The 14,247-nt window shown below is 35.7% G+C and overlaps 1 protein-coding gene across 1 annotated transcript in view; it reads right to left on the bottom strand.

Annotated features, from left to right (window-relative positions):
• LOC110942772 overlaps window positions 1-13,666 on the bottom strand; it is a 76,407-nt gene extending 62,741 nt beyond the window's left edge. The window contains exons 1-2 of the mRNA XM_035984344.1: window positions 13,534-13,666; window positions 662-910 (exon numbers count right to left, since the gene is read on the bottom strand). Of these exons, the coding sequence (XP_035840237.1) occupies window positions 662-910; window positions 13,534-13,666 (382 nt within the window). The remainder of the gene's footprint in view (window positions 1-661; window positions 911-13,533) is intronic.
• Window positions 13,667-14,247: the final 581 nt, after the last annotated feature.

The following is a 14,247-nucleotide window of genomic DNA, read 5'->3' as shown; positions in this document are numbered from 1 at the left end:
TTTAATTTTTTTTTACATTTTTCAAATTTTTGAATTTTTTCTTAAATTTTTACTCTCCCTAAAATCAAAATATATTTCAATTTTGATTTTCTGGGAAAATTTGAAAACAAACTGTACAAGAAACTGACAACTGCTGTGAATTGCTTCAATTCGCCATTCACTCGACATAAACAATCAGAACTCCCCCTTACAACAAACTATTTTCCCATTATGATTTCAAAACACTTAAGTTTGTTTTAATCAAAATGGTTTTTCCGGAAAATATTAGTTTTGTTGTTACCACTTGTAGGATAGGGGTTAATTCATCACATTGTTCTTTCAACCACTTGGAACAATTTTAACTATTTTAGGGATTAACAACACAATCACTTGTAGAAAATCAAGTACAACTTAATGTCCCTAATTGATCACTTGAAGATCGAAATATCACAGTTACCAACCTTTGAATTTCTCAAGAAAGATGTCGATTCCTACTCCCCAATTACCAACCTGGGAGTTCCGGCAAGTCAGGTTTTTCATTTGAATAGATCCACCCAAGCCTGACGAACCTTGGGTGTTTTTGAGTGGGCATCACTCGGTTTCATTTCAACTTTTTGTTTTAATTTTCTGTTTGACAATGATGGAAAACTTGCATCATCCATTGTCTTAACGGAATTATCACCTTTTACTTCAACAGATGGCTCTTCTTGCTTTGACGAACCAGATTCATTGCCCGAATGTGGCTTGTCTGACTTTGATGAGTCAGATTCATTGCTAACAACTAGCTCCTTTGTTTCCGAAGAAACAAATTCATCGCCAGGAAGTGAAAATCTCACTTTCTTTGTTTTGTTATTCTTTTGATTAACCACATTTTCTTCTTCAATATCCCGTTTGTCCTCAGATTTGTATCTGATGAATTCATTTTGCTTGACTGAACATTCTTTGGAGAGCAAAACAATTTATCAGAACTGTTATCTGATTTTCTGATTGTATCTGAGGACAAAATCTTTTCGAGATACTCCCTCGCTTTCTTCCTTTTCTTCCTCAGTCTGTCTTTCTGCCCTTGTGAAAGCTTTACTTTCTGTTCTAGAACTTTATGTTCTTTGGGGCTTTTCTTCGACTTTGACTGATTTCTTTGCCTTTTTATGAGATTCAGTCCTCGATCTTCCCTTTGATCTCATTGGGCAATCTCTGGCAATGTGACCTTTGATATGGCATTCAAAGCATCTTCTCGTCTCAAATCTCTGACTTTGGCAGTTAACAGCAATATGTCCTTGGAAACCACATGTGTAACATACTCTGTTATCATACCATTCTTCTCCTCCATACCACACACTTAAATCATAACATTGTTTGGCTTTGTGGTAGTCATCTCTTCTCTTGTAAGCTGGATTTGGTTTTTGAGCACCGTGGTCAAACCTGCACCACTTATTACCAACTTTTTGTGAGTTTTGATTTTCAACTTTTGGGATTTTTTATAATGATTGGATGACTGAACTGATGAGTTTTTATTGTAATTTTGAAGATTTTTTGGCTTTTTAACATTTTGTTTTTGTTCCACATTCTTCTTTACAGGTTTTTGCATTGAGCATTCACCTTTTCAGTAGAATGTAAAACAGTTTCTTGAAATTTTTCTTTTAATTTCAAAAATATTTTCTTTTTCTCATTTTCATCATCAGTTTTATCATCACAATCCTCAATTATGACTTTGTCATAATTTGTGACATTGTCACTTATTGGAATTGCATTGATCGGTTTTGGACAAAGATGATTCAGAAATTCTGACGAGGTCACAAAACCTTTCAATTTCTTTTCAAGCTCTTCAATTTTATTTCTTACACTCTCAGCTTCATTTTCAAGCTGAGAGATTTTCTCAAGATGAGAATTTATTGCTTTTTCATTTTCAACTTTATTCTTTTCAAAAACAAGTTTTTCATTTTCAAAAACTTTTATTTGATCTTGAAATTTTGATTCATTTTCTTTTAAATTTTTATTCTCAAGTTTTATCCAAAAATCTTCATTTTCTGAAGATTTTATTTTGTTTTCAAATTCTTTTTCTTTTCTTTTAAAATTTTATTTTCCAATGTCAGACATTCAACCTCCTTCAAGAGTTTGACATTTTCAAATTCCAATTTTTCACAATTTACACGCATTTCAAGAATCTGTTTGTCATCATCTTTCTTCTTATCCTTCAAATTTTTGATTTCCAATGTAAAACTCTCCACATCCTTCAAGAGTTTGACATTGTAAGCTTCAAATTTATCACATTAGAACACACAGATTCAGAACTTGATTCTTCTTGAATTGACTTTTTCTTGAGTGTACCTGCAAGAAAAACATTTACAAAATTAAGAGGATTCATATTTTCATCAATATAACAACCCCTCTTAATATCGTATTTGAAAAAAATGTTTTGCTGCACAACATACTCTGATTCTATCATTTATTTCAATAATCACATCCAAACTCATTTCATCTAGATTCTTTTTAATTTCATCCATCAAATCTTTCTTCTTCTTATAATTTCATAACTGTGAGTTTTAAGCTTCTTGATGAACTCATATGAATGGAATTTTGAGAACCCAGAATCTGTTTTTATATTTTTCAAAATATCATTCTATTCCACAGGTAACGCATCTGCAAACTTTGATATTTTTTCAGCATCTGACAACCTAATATCAAACGTTTTCAATTTGTCCAGTAAATAATTAAATCTGCTTTCCAACTCATCTAATGTCTCATTCTTTTTACACAAAAAATCTTTAAGTCAGATAATCCAAACCTTCTTATCATCTTGTTCATATATACTTCCTCTACACCAACCACATCCACTATTTAATCTTTCAAGATAATCATATTCTTTTTCAACAAACATTTTTTCCATATGTTAAACAAATTTCACAATATGAGTCACTTTCAAACGAAATCAACTTTCTTGCGGAATTACCCTGTTCAAACAAAATAACCTACACGACAACTTCCCATGAAATTAGTTCAAACGAAATTAAGATTTTCAAACGAAATAGGTAATTTCGTGTGAAATTCCCAAACGAAAATACGTGGTTTCAAACGAAATAGGTAATTTCGTATGAAATTAAGTGACCTTTTCACACGGAATTATAATTTCGTGTGAAATTACTCAAACGAAAATACAACTTGATGCAAAATTAGCTAATTTCGTGTGGAATTAGTAATTTCGTATGAGAACTTTCAAGCGAAATGACGATTTGGTGCGAAATTAGGTCCTAATTCCGTGCGAAATTATGCTGATGTCATCATGTCGAACTGAATTTTGTCAAATTAATCAAGTTCTAGGCCGATTTTAGGTCTGATTCTTTTAAGGATTTGTTAATTCAATGTTTCACACATAATATGTGAAAATCAGTCCATTTTAACCGTGAAAACTTGATTAATTTTGAAAAAGAAGGTGTAGAAATCAGAATTTTCCAGCGAAAAACGAGCTAAACAGTAAGAACTCTTCCTCCTGAGCTCTGATACCACATGTAGGTTCATGAAACGATCTTAACGAGTCGTTTCAGAAGAGTTTTTAGACAGAATCAGAGGCGGAATTCATTGATTCGGTCTTCGTTTAACTAGTATTCACTATTAACTGTCTTGTTTATTGATCTGACAAAGATTTACAGCACGGAGACACTTCGGCAGAGCTTTGCTACCGGAATACACCTTGGTAATTTCGTACCAAATGACAAGACAAGACACATATATAGACAGGTAATTTCGCTTGAACATGACTCATGCGAAATTACACTTCATGCGAAATTAACATTCCAAGCGAAATTACCTGGTAATTTCGTGCGAAATTACCTGTTGGTAATTTCATGTGGAATTAACTTCTAGCCTAATTTCGACAGTTTTCTCGTACAACGTGCCTTGATCTTTCAGTATTAATCTAAGACTCGAACGAAGACGAAGTCAACAAACGTATGCACCAACACTTACATATTCGGTTCATCATGTCCATAAATGCAGCTGGGGCATTGGTTAAACCAAATGGCGTGACAGTAAATTCATAATGGCCATACCTTGTCCTAACTGCGGTCTTAGGAATGTCCTCTTCCTCTACCTTTAATTGATGATATCCTGACCTTAAATCGATTTTTGAGAAAAATCAAGCTCCTTGCAATTGATCGAACAGATCATCGATCCTTGTTAATGGATACCGATTCTTAATCATGACCTTGTTCAGTTCACGGTAATCGATGCACATTCGCATTGACCCGTCTTTCTTTTTAACAAGTAAAATTGGCGCTCCCCACGGCGATGAACTTAGTTGTATGAATCCTTTCTCCAACAATTCGTCTAATTGTTTCTTCAGTTCCTGCATTTCAGCTGGTGCCAAACGGTAAGGTGCCTTGGCAATTGGTGCTGTCCCTGGTAGCAGATGGATTCTGAATTCGACTTCTCTGTCTGGCGGTAATCCTGGCAATTCTTCTGGAAACACATCTGAAAACTGGGATACTACTGGAATATCTTTCAATTCTCTTCCTTTAGTGTTAGTGATTATAGAAATCAAATACACTAATGATCCTTTTTCTTATATAGCTTGCGGTTTTCATGACAGAGTTGAATATTGTGGATCTAGATGGTTTATCTCCTTTAATTGTGATCTTTTCACCCCTTGGTGAATCTACTTGAATTGACTTTTGATCACATAAAATACTGGCTTTATGTGCTATTAACCAATCCATCCCTAATACAACATCCAATCTTGCCAGATTCATTGGGTAAAGGATTGCAATAAACTTTTGGTTTAAAATTTCCATTCTTGCTCCCTACAAGATTTCAGAAATCCGAACGGTTTCTCCATTTGCTGTCTCTACTCGACACTCTTGTGGGAGTTTAGTTAATGATTGATTAAGAAGTTTGCAAAACGAAGTATTATAAAACTTTGGTTCGCACCAGAGTCAAATAATACTTTGGCAAAAACATCATTAACTAAAAACGTACTGGCTATCACGTCCGGAATCATCTTAGCTTCATCTGCCGTCAAAACAAATGCTCTAGCTTTTTAGTGTTCTTGCTGTTTGTAGCTGGAGTTAGTTTCGGATAGTTTGGCTTGATGTGGCCTTGTTCTCCGCAGTTGTAGCATATCCTGTTGTTGGCTTTCCCCCTGCAGTCTTCCTCTTTGTGTCCAGATATTTTGCAGAAATTGCAGTATATGGAGCATCTTCCAGAATGCTTCCTTTTGCAATATTTGCAATAAGGTGCAGAGGTAGAACCTACATTTTTCCCACGGTTGGAATTTCCAGAATGAAATTCCTGGGTAAGCCTTTGCGCTAGGTTCTTCCTTTGATCCTCTTCCCGTGTACGCACTAACTCATCTGTCAAGGTGTTGGATAGTTCTACAGCTTCTTCTATGGTTTGAGGTCTAGCTGCCTTGACTACATGCCTAATCTCCCCGATTAATCCCCAGATGTAACGGGAGATTAATACTGGTTCTGGTGATGCAAGGGTTGGCACTATTCTAGCATATTCAAAGAATGTAGTAGTATAACCCTTACTATCCACTCCAGTCATTCTAAGGTTTAGGAACTTATTTGCTATCTGTTCCTTTTTATTGGGAGGGCAGAATTTCCTTTCTACCATATTTTTAAATTCCTCCCATTCCATATTGTAAATTCTATCACTTCCCCTAGACTGAAGGATAGCGTTCCACCATTCTAAGGCTGAGTTCTTAAACAAATTGGAAGCAAACATTATCTTATCCTCTTCCGCACACTTGCTTATTTTTAAGACAGCCTCAGTCTTTTCTATCCAGCGTAGAGTTGCAATGGGTCCTTCATTGCCCGAGAATTCTATTGGTTTGCAGGACCAGAATTCTTTGTAAGAACAACCATAAGGCATGGTTCTTCTTCTTTTGGGAATGGGCGCTTGAAGTAAAGGTCCATTGTTCACACTATGTTCAGGTTCAGTTGGTAGCTACTGCTATGTTTACTTTTATTATCCGCTTCCTTAACAGTTTGAATAATAAATGGCATTGCATCTATAATTCCTTGTGCTATTATGTGTTGGATGGCACTATTATCCACTTGGTTTCCATTGTTATTGTTGTTCGGATTCTCATTATTCAAATTATCGTTATTCGGGTTGTTATCATTCTGGTTTTCCTGTTCACCTCGTTGTCCATTCTGAATTTTAAACATTTATCACGTATTAATATCACAAAATAATATTTAATATAGCCAATCATATGACACGCATTTTGGTCAAAAGCGTCGATCATGCGACTTACTCTATTTTATATAATATGCATCTAGTACAAGCCAGAACTGAAAATTAAAATTACAATACAACTGAAATAAAAATTACACTACTAGTAGTAGGCATCCCGTAGTAGTTTTTTTCATACACACATATTATATATTATTATATATTATATATTATATATTATATATTATTATTATTATTGTTATTATTATTATTATTATTTATTATTATTACCATCTCCACCATCACCTTCACGGATATGGATTCATCCAGAAATCCATATTGCGCTCGTCGTACTTCCAGACGAGACGCTCTCCTACCTGTCTCATTCCTCTCGCTACTCTCTAAAATTTCTTCTCCGAAAGTTCGGAGCTCTTGCACATTTTCTGCACTCATTGGGGGTGCAGGTTCTAGCACTGGGTTTGGAATTTGGGCATGGGTTCAGGGTATGGGGGTGTGGGTGCCTGGTATGGGTAAGGATTCTCTAAAATTTCCCTAATGAATTACATCGTTATCATAGTATGGATCTAGAGGGTCCAAACCTAGGTAAGCTCCCTAGATTCGGCATGGGCATGTCTTCTTATATCGGGTAACGTTGCACATAGTCCCTATTGTCATCCCACCATGGGTCATAATCTAGGTCTAAGGATTAGGTGCTGGTACCCTAGGTATCTCTTCCAGGTTGAAATCATGCATTTCTACTTGATTTTCAGGGTTGTTTTCTATTTTCCATGGGCTGTAATGGTTGGGGTGCTATCAGTTGTTCCAGGTTAGGATCGGCTGCTGTGGTTGCTAAGATATGGATGTTGGCTATACCCCTATTGAGCATGTCTTGGGTATGGGCATCAGTTTCTCTTTTAGCAGCTGCTAGCACTCGTTGTTCTTGCAACTTTTTCATTCGCTTCCTACGCTCATATGCTCCCCTACTGAACCATCCTCTCTTTTCTAAGGGAATGGCTCTTCAAACTGAGCCTTAAACACGAATATTCCTTCTTCATTATCAGCAGAGTACCCTGAGAGGGCAGGCTGTGAAGAGGCACCTTCGCTTCTAAGCGAATCGGACAATTGACGATACGCGTCGGATGGTCCTTGGTCGCTCATACTGTAAACTAACAAATAGTTAAATAACACATAACAATAAAAAACAATTATGCACGTATTTTTTCATAATTTATTTCCCAACATTTAGATAAATTTTGGTGTCAACAGAACACTTCTATGGCTGAATCAGTGGCTTAGCTCTGATACCACCTTCTGTCGCAACCCCCGCCCCCTCTCTGTCCCGGGAACGGGCGGCCGCCGAACTTAGTGTAGGCGTATCGGTGTTTATCAATTTGGCAGCGGAAATTACATCAGGACCGTAGTTAGGAAATATTTTATCAGAGTAAAACACCACATTTTATATAAATAATTATATTGGGATAAAACCCAAGTTTTTATTACAAACTGATTTATAGGGAATAACTGTCACAACCCGATATTTCCACGTATTACCGGTGGGCCCGGTGGGAGTATCGTGATGTAGTTGATATCATCAAAGTCAAATTATCACAGTTCAATGCACAACGGAAGTCTAAAGTAATAATAATACAAACCGATTCGAAAGTATAATAAAGTATTACACAACGGTTGTATATGGGTCCATAGGCGGATCTTTAAAACAGAAAAATAAACACTGTTCAACAGACTTTAGACGTTTAGAACTTGCAAGATTCCTTATTAACGCCCTGAGCTCCCAGTCAATTACGTACAGTACCTGTCACTTAATCTTCTTTTATTTAGGTAACTTTTATAACCACTTTTTCCAAGCCTTTAGTGCTGTCCAGCTGGCTTCTAATTGGCTTTCACATTGTGTTACCTGAAACGCGTTTAAAAATATTTTTCAATGGGAAATACTGGTGAGTGAATCCCAGTTTAATCAAGAAGAGTTTTATCATTTACAGTATTGAGAGCGATTACAATGTTTATGTCTACACAATTACTCATTCAGTACTGTCAATCCTGACTTGTGGGTCATATTACACATTGGCTAACTCTTCGTCCAATGGTATCGTGTTCCACATTTTGTATACAAAACTCCAACATACCGGCAGTAATTGAAGACTACAAAGACTCAATCACTGCTTAATCACATTGTATAATATTTATGGTTTTGTAAAAGCAGTTTACAAAAAGGAGATTACTCACATTGCTGTCTTATGTTTTCTGTAAGGGTTTCCTGGTGATTATCTATAATTTACACAAATGCACACATGTTAGTATAATAACCCATTTTAACATTAGTAATACCCTCCCCGAGACGGCATTCCAACGACTACGTCGGGCAGAACCACGACAGCCGTTACAGAACCCTAGATCAATCGGGCACCGTATCTAATACGTATCCAGGGTTATGATACTTACAACGGAGCAGAACTTCGTTATTTAGGGGGATATTATACCCGAGTATAGTGCCTACTATATAGTAATTCGAGAGAGAAAGTGAGAAATTGAGCGGCGGAAACTGAAGGCCCGAGCTCCCATTATATAGGAGCTAAAATCGGGTTTCCTCGCGGCCCGCGTAAGGTGAGACCACGGGCTACGCGGCCCGCGTAGTAGACTGGGTAGGCCCTAGCCTGGCCCAGTCATCGCACTAGCTCCGCACGATGATGACACGTGGCAGCACCGGGAGTCGCCTGATCTTGTAGCTGTCACGGCCCGCGTAACCAGTAGCCAAAGGCTACGCGCCCCGCGAGCGCCCATAAAATTTTTGTTTTTAATTAATTTTTATAAAAATAAAGGTATTTGGGCTCGGTTTTCACATACGGGGTGTATTTTAGGACATTTTGGGATATTTTAAAATATTTTAGGGTGTCGGAAAAATTCAAGAGGGTTGTTATAGATGATTAGGTTGATTGAAGAACTAATATATAAAATGGACATCATCAGTGATAATAAATACAAGAAAACCTGGAACAACATCGACGCTTCATGAAGTACTCCACTTTCTGCACTTCAGACTTCAAAAACAGTGCAGAAGAACTCCCCACAGCTCAACTTGGAAAAACAAAGCTGAAATTTATCAACAGCTTAAAATAAATATTATCAACATATATCAACAGTTTAAAAGAATGCACAAACCTAATATTGTCAAAAATATTATCAACGTGAAGTACAAAAAGCTATAATCGCAGATGAACAGACTGAATATACAAATTTGGCATCCTGTAACAATCTATCTATCTATACTTTCTATAAAAAGAGAAAGTATAAATAGATTTAAAGTTGGTTTGTGAAACAGAGCTTCAATGAAATAACGATGTTGGAACAATAATATTGGAACAAAGAACTATAATCGAAGATTAACCGGCTTAATCATGAGAGCTATGCATTTGAGTAAGAGAGATATATCAACAGTTTAAAAGAATCCACAAACCTAAAATAACCTGTAACTGATTGTTTGAATCTTAAACAACTCTGATTAGTCTGAAAGATGTGTGAAACACAGCTTCAATGAAACAACGATGTTGGAACAACAATATTGGAACAATGATACTGGAACAATGATATTGGAAGGATAATCGGAAATTAACATGCTTAATCATGAGAGTTATGCATTTGAGAGAGAGAGATACGCTCGCAGACAATGATACTGGAACAATGATATTGAAATTTGAATGTAGAGCAACAAACTAATACATGTTATTTATAGGGAGCCAGATTCATATGTAGTTTGAATTTTGAATTTGGAGCCAGGATTTTAAATTTTGAATGGGCAGGATTTTAAATTTTGAATGGGCAGTGGTTTTAACATATGTTGAAGTTTGAGAGCAGATGTTTAGACAAAATTTTAAATGATATTTTATATTAGGCTTTATGATGTAATAATGACATAAGAAAAGCATTGTTGGACAGCCTCTCCTGCTAACACCTCAGCTTTTCTTATGTTATTGGATTTCTTCTTTTATAGAAAGTATAGATTGTTAAAGTTTACATGAAAAAAAGGACAAAATCACAAAAAGACAAAAAAAAAGATCACTATTATGAATTAGTATATATATATATATATATATATATATATATATAGGTAGAGGATCATGTAAAAAGTGCCCAAAGTGTGAGAAGTGTATTATAACACTATATATAATACTATATAACACCATATAAACACCATATAACAATATATAACACCATATAATACCATATAACACTATGTAACACTATGTAACATTATATAACAAATATAACACTATAGTTTGTCTGATAGCATGTCTAAGATAGATGTATAGTGTTATATATTGTTATATAGTGATATATAGTGTTACACAGTGTTATATTGTGTTATATGGTGTTACATAGTGTTATATGGTGTTTATATGGTGTTATATAGTGTTATATATAGTGTTATAATACACTTCTCACACTTTAGGCCCTTTTTACACTATCCTTACCCTATATATATATAACTATTAATGCCAAGTTATTTTATCATTAGGAGTACGTTATTCAAAGTGTGAACTGTTCTCGTTAACAACTACTTTGTAAATTTTAATCATTTTTTAAGAAAAATATATATCCAAACAACTCATATATATCTTGATAGCACGCGTAACTGTTTTATGGCGCCCTAAATTAAGCCAAACGTGTTTTAACGTAATGTCGTAATGTTAAATTGCCAACCATAGACTTAAGCCAAACGTTATTAGAAATATGCTAACTAGTTATCAATAATAATTAAATTATGATCATTATTCAACTTACGATCATGATTAGAAAAGGCTAAGCCTCCTAAATTGAGCGGGTCAAAAATAGCTTAGGTCAAGACATGTTATGACCATAATGGACTCTGCTTGGTCTAGAAAAACAAATTGCCCAAATTAATCAACAAAATATCTTAACACGTTTTAGATAAATTGCCAAAAATTTCCTATTATGCCCTCCTCACACCTCACCCTCAAGAGGCTCATTTACGATCATTTCATTAGTGGCAATTTGGTCATTTACATTTTGATCCCACACCACACCAATGACATGATTGTGTAAATTCAAAATATTATATTCTTTCTTGCATGTTCCTCACTACACCCCGGTGAACCCCTCTCTCTCTCATCAACTTCATCGTTCATCGCTAAAGGTATCTTCCATTCGATATTTTGCAGTAACATGTCAGTTAAACTAGGGTTTTATATTGAACAACTGCTATTCTGATGACCTATTTCGTTTATTTGTTTACAATACTTGTAGAATTTGCTGGTTTTTCTTGTGTTGAAAATCCTTGAAAGCTAGAATGAAATGAACTATGTTATAGAGTTGAAAATCCTTGAATGTTATAATTAATTGAACTTTGTTATATCATGTTGGAAAGTATATAGTAAATACGCTGAACTTTAGACTCTTTCTATTCATCAACGAAGATGATGAAATCAGTGAAGAAGGCTTTCAAGAAACTCACAGGGAGGTCAACAAATGATGATGAATATGGTAAGTATTAAACAGAAAGCATTAAGTTGTAGTTCATGATCGAAATCGAATTTACGTGTGCAGGTGGTAACACCGTTGTTGCACCAAAGCCTTGGAAACATAAGGGATTCTTAACTTCCACCGAGCTTAATGAACAGAGACGCGGATTCTGGAGGTCGGTACCAACCTCTGGTGGAGATCCAGGTAATTTTTTTCATTATTTTGTCAATGTTTATTCTGCTAAATAGAGCAATTATGTTTGCGAGCCTGAACCTATAATTATTGTAGCCTTCTGGAAGATCCTGCATGAGGCTGCCGAGTGTTTCGATATCAGTTTCCGCTAGAAGATGGTCACTACATACAACATCCGGCTTGGGAAGCCGGATATGAGTGTCTGTTTCGATCAGCAAGGTAATGTATCTATGAGCGCGTGTGTTATATATATTATATACTAGTTTTTTACCCGTCGCGTTATGGCGGCTTCATATGCGAAATGATAACGTATAAACTACAATCGACCAGACTCATTTCCGAACTAAATTTACATCAAAACGCATGATAACTCAAATTTATACGGTTGAATCAAACCGTATTACATTTTACCTGATTTTTTTTTCAAACAAAATTTACGCAAAATGTACATAAAAACATTTTGTAATTGACCCGACTCATTTTCATACAAAAAGTACGTTATCGCGTAGACAAACTCGAACTTATACCGACACGTCCATAAAAAGTAAAACGTAAGAAATTAGTTTTACGGTAAGCTCGAAACTTTAGAAACTTAAGGGGATCAAAGTGACATTTACAACGTTAGAGGGTTACCTTTGACATTACAGCAAGGTTTGAGGATAGAATGGGTTATATGTCAAAAGTTTGAGAGTTAAAGAGAAGTTAGAAAGTACAGGGGCCTTTTTTATCAAGTTAGAAAGTAGGAGGATCATTTTTGTCCAGTTAAAAGTTTGATTTTATCTAGTTATAAACTTTGACCTTACAGCAAGGTTTGAGGATACAATGGGTTATATGCCAAAAGTTTGAGAGTTAAAGAGAAGTTAGAAAGTATATGGGTCTTTTTTGTCAAGTTAGAAAGTAGGAGGGTCATTTTTCTCCAGTTAAAAGTTGATTTTTATCAAGTTATAAATTTGAGGGGTGAATTTTGTCAATTTAGAAAAGTTGGGGTGACTTTTGTCAAATCAGAAAGGTTGCCGACCTTTCAATTTAAAATCATCATCATCATCATACTCATTAAATCTCACCAATAGCAAAGCTAAGGTAGGGTCTGAGGAGGGTAGATGTAACATCCTTATGTCACGGAGTAACTTCTGACTCACGTGTAGGGACTTAGACTTGATCTAAGTTAAGCTTTTGTGCCCAACGATGATAAGGTTTTGTGGGAATCAAGTGATGATTGCAAGTGTTGCTTACAAAGAAACAACTTAGTATTGATTACAATAAGGTTTACAAGAGTGAGCTATGAGTACAAGTATACAAACTTGCTAAAGTGTTGGGTGATCTCAAAATGAGACCTTCATCACCTATTTATACTAGTTCATACTAGTTCTAGAGAATTCTTAACTAGAGAATTCCATACAAGTATCTAGGATATTTATGAGCTGAATTCTAGAGAGTTCCTTCAAAATAGAGTTAAATGCCCAAATAGTCCCTATGGTTTGGCATTTTTTCACCTTTAGTCCCTAACTTTCTAAAATTACCTCTATAGTCACCAACTTTTCAGTTTTCGTTCCCGGATAGTCCCTGGTGCGAATGAGGGTTAGTTTTCTCAGTTAAGGTTGTGTGAAATGACTATAATGACCCTGCTATTAAAAATTAACAAATAAAACATAACATCAAAGATTAAAAAATACATGTGGGCCCCACCTAATTTACCACTCACCTCTTCTTCAGCCCAACACCCCTGCAACCACCCACCTCCACCATCATCTTCAACCTCATCCACTGCCACCATCACCGTTCTAACTGTAACCCACAAACAGTGTAACAAATCATGCCCATCCACCATCATGTCTTCTTCATCCTAATTATGGTCACCGGGATCGTTTTTCCGGCGATACTCCAGTGAGAATCACCACCCCAACTCTCTAAACACATACACAAAGTCCAAATCGCTCTGCCTCTGGTTCGGTTTCGAACTTCCAAAGTGCTGTCGTCTTCTTGAAATCCTCACCACGGTTGCACATATAACCTGACCAATTTTATGTTATATTTCTTGTTCTTATCATATAGGCTTAAATAAACAAATAAGGAAAAACAACTCCATTGCTCCAAAATCAATAAAGTCAAACTCACTCAATGTAACAAGGTAAGGTAAGGTACTCTAATACAAAGTGTTTTCAGATAATCACAATTGACCTCAAGCATCACCCAAAGACATAGCTTCACCACCGTATATCAATCTTGTATATGAATAACAATAATCATTAGCTGTCAGTTCAGATCAATTACCTTAGCCGATTCATCACCACGCCTTGCATAACAATAATTGAAATAGAACACTGTAAGAGCCAAAAGAGCAACAAACGACACCACAACAACGAAGGAGATCTAGACCCTGCACAAGGGCCATGAAGTTGCAGGTGATGG

Source organism: Helianthus annuus, chromosome 15 (assembly GCF_002127325.2).
Source record: "Helianthus annuus cultivar XRQ/B chromosome 15, HanXRQr2.0-SUNRISE, whole genome shotgun sequence".
NCBI classification, from domain to species: domain Eukaryota; kingdom Viridiplantae; phylum Streptophyta; class Magnoliopsida; order Asterales; family Asteraceae; genus Helianthus; species Helianthus annuus.
Note: the sequence above shows the minus strand (reverse complement) of the source record. Positions and strands in the feature narration are given on the sequence as shown.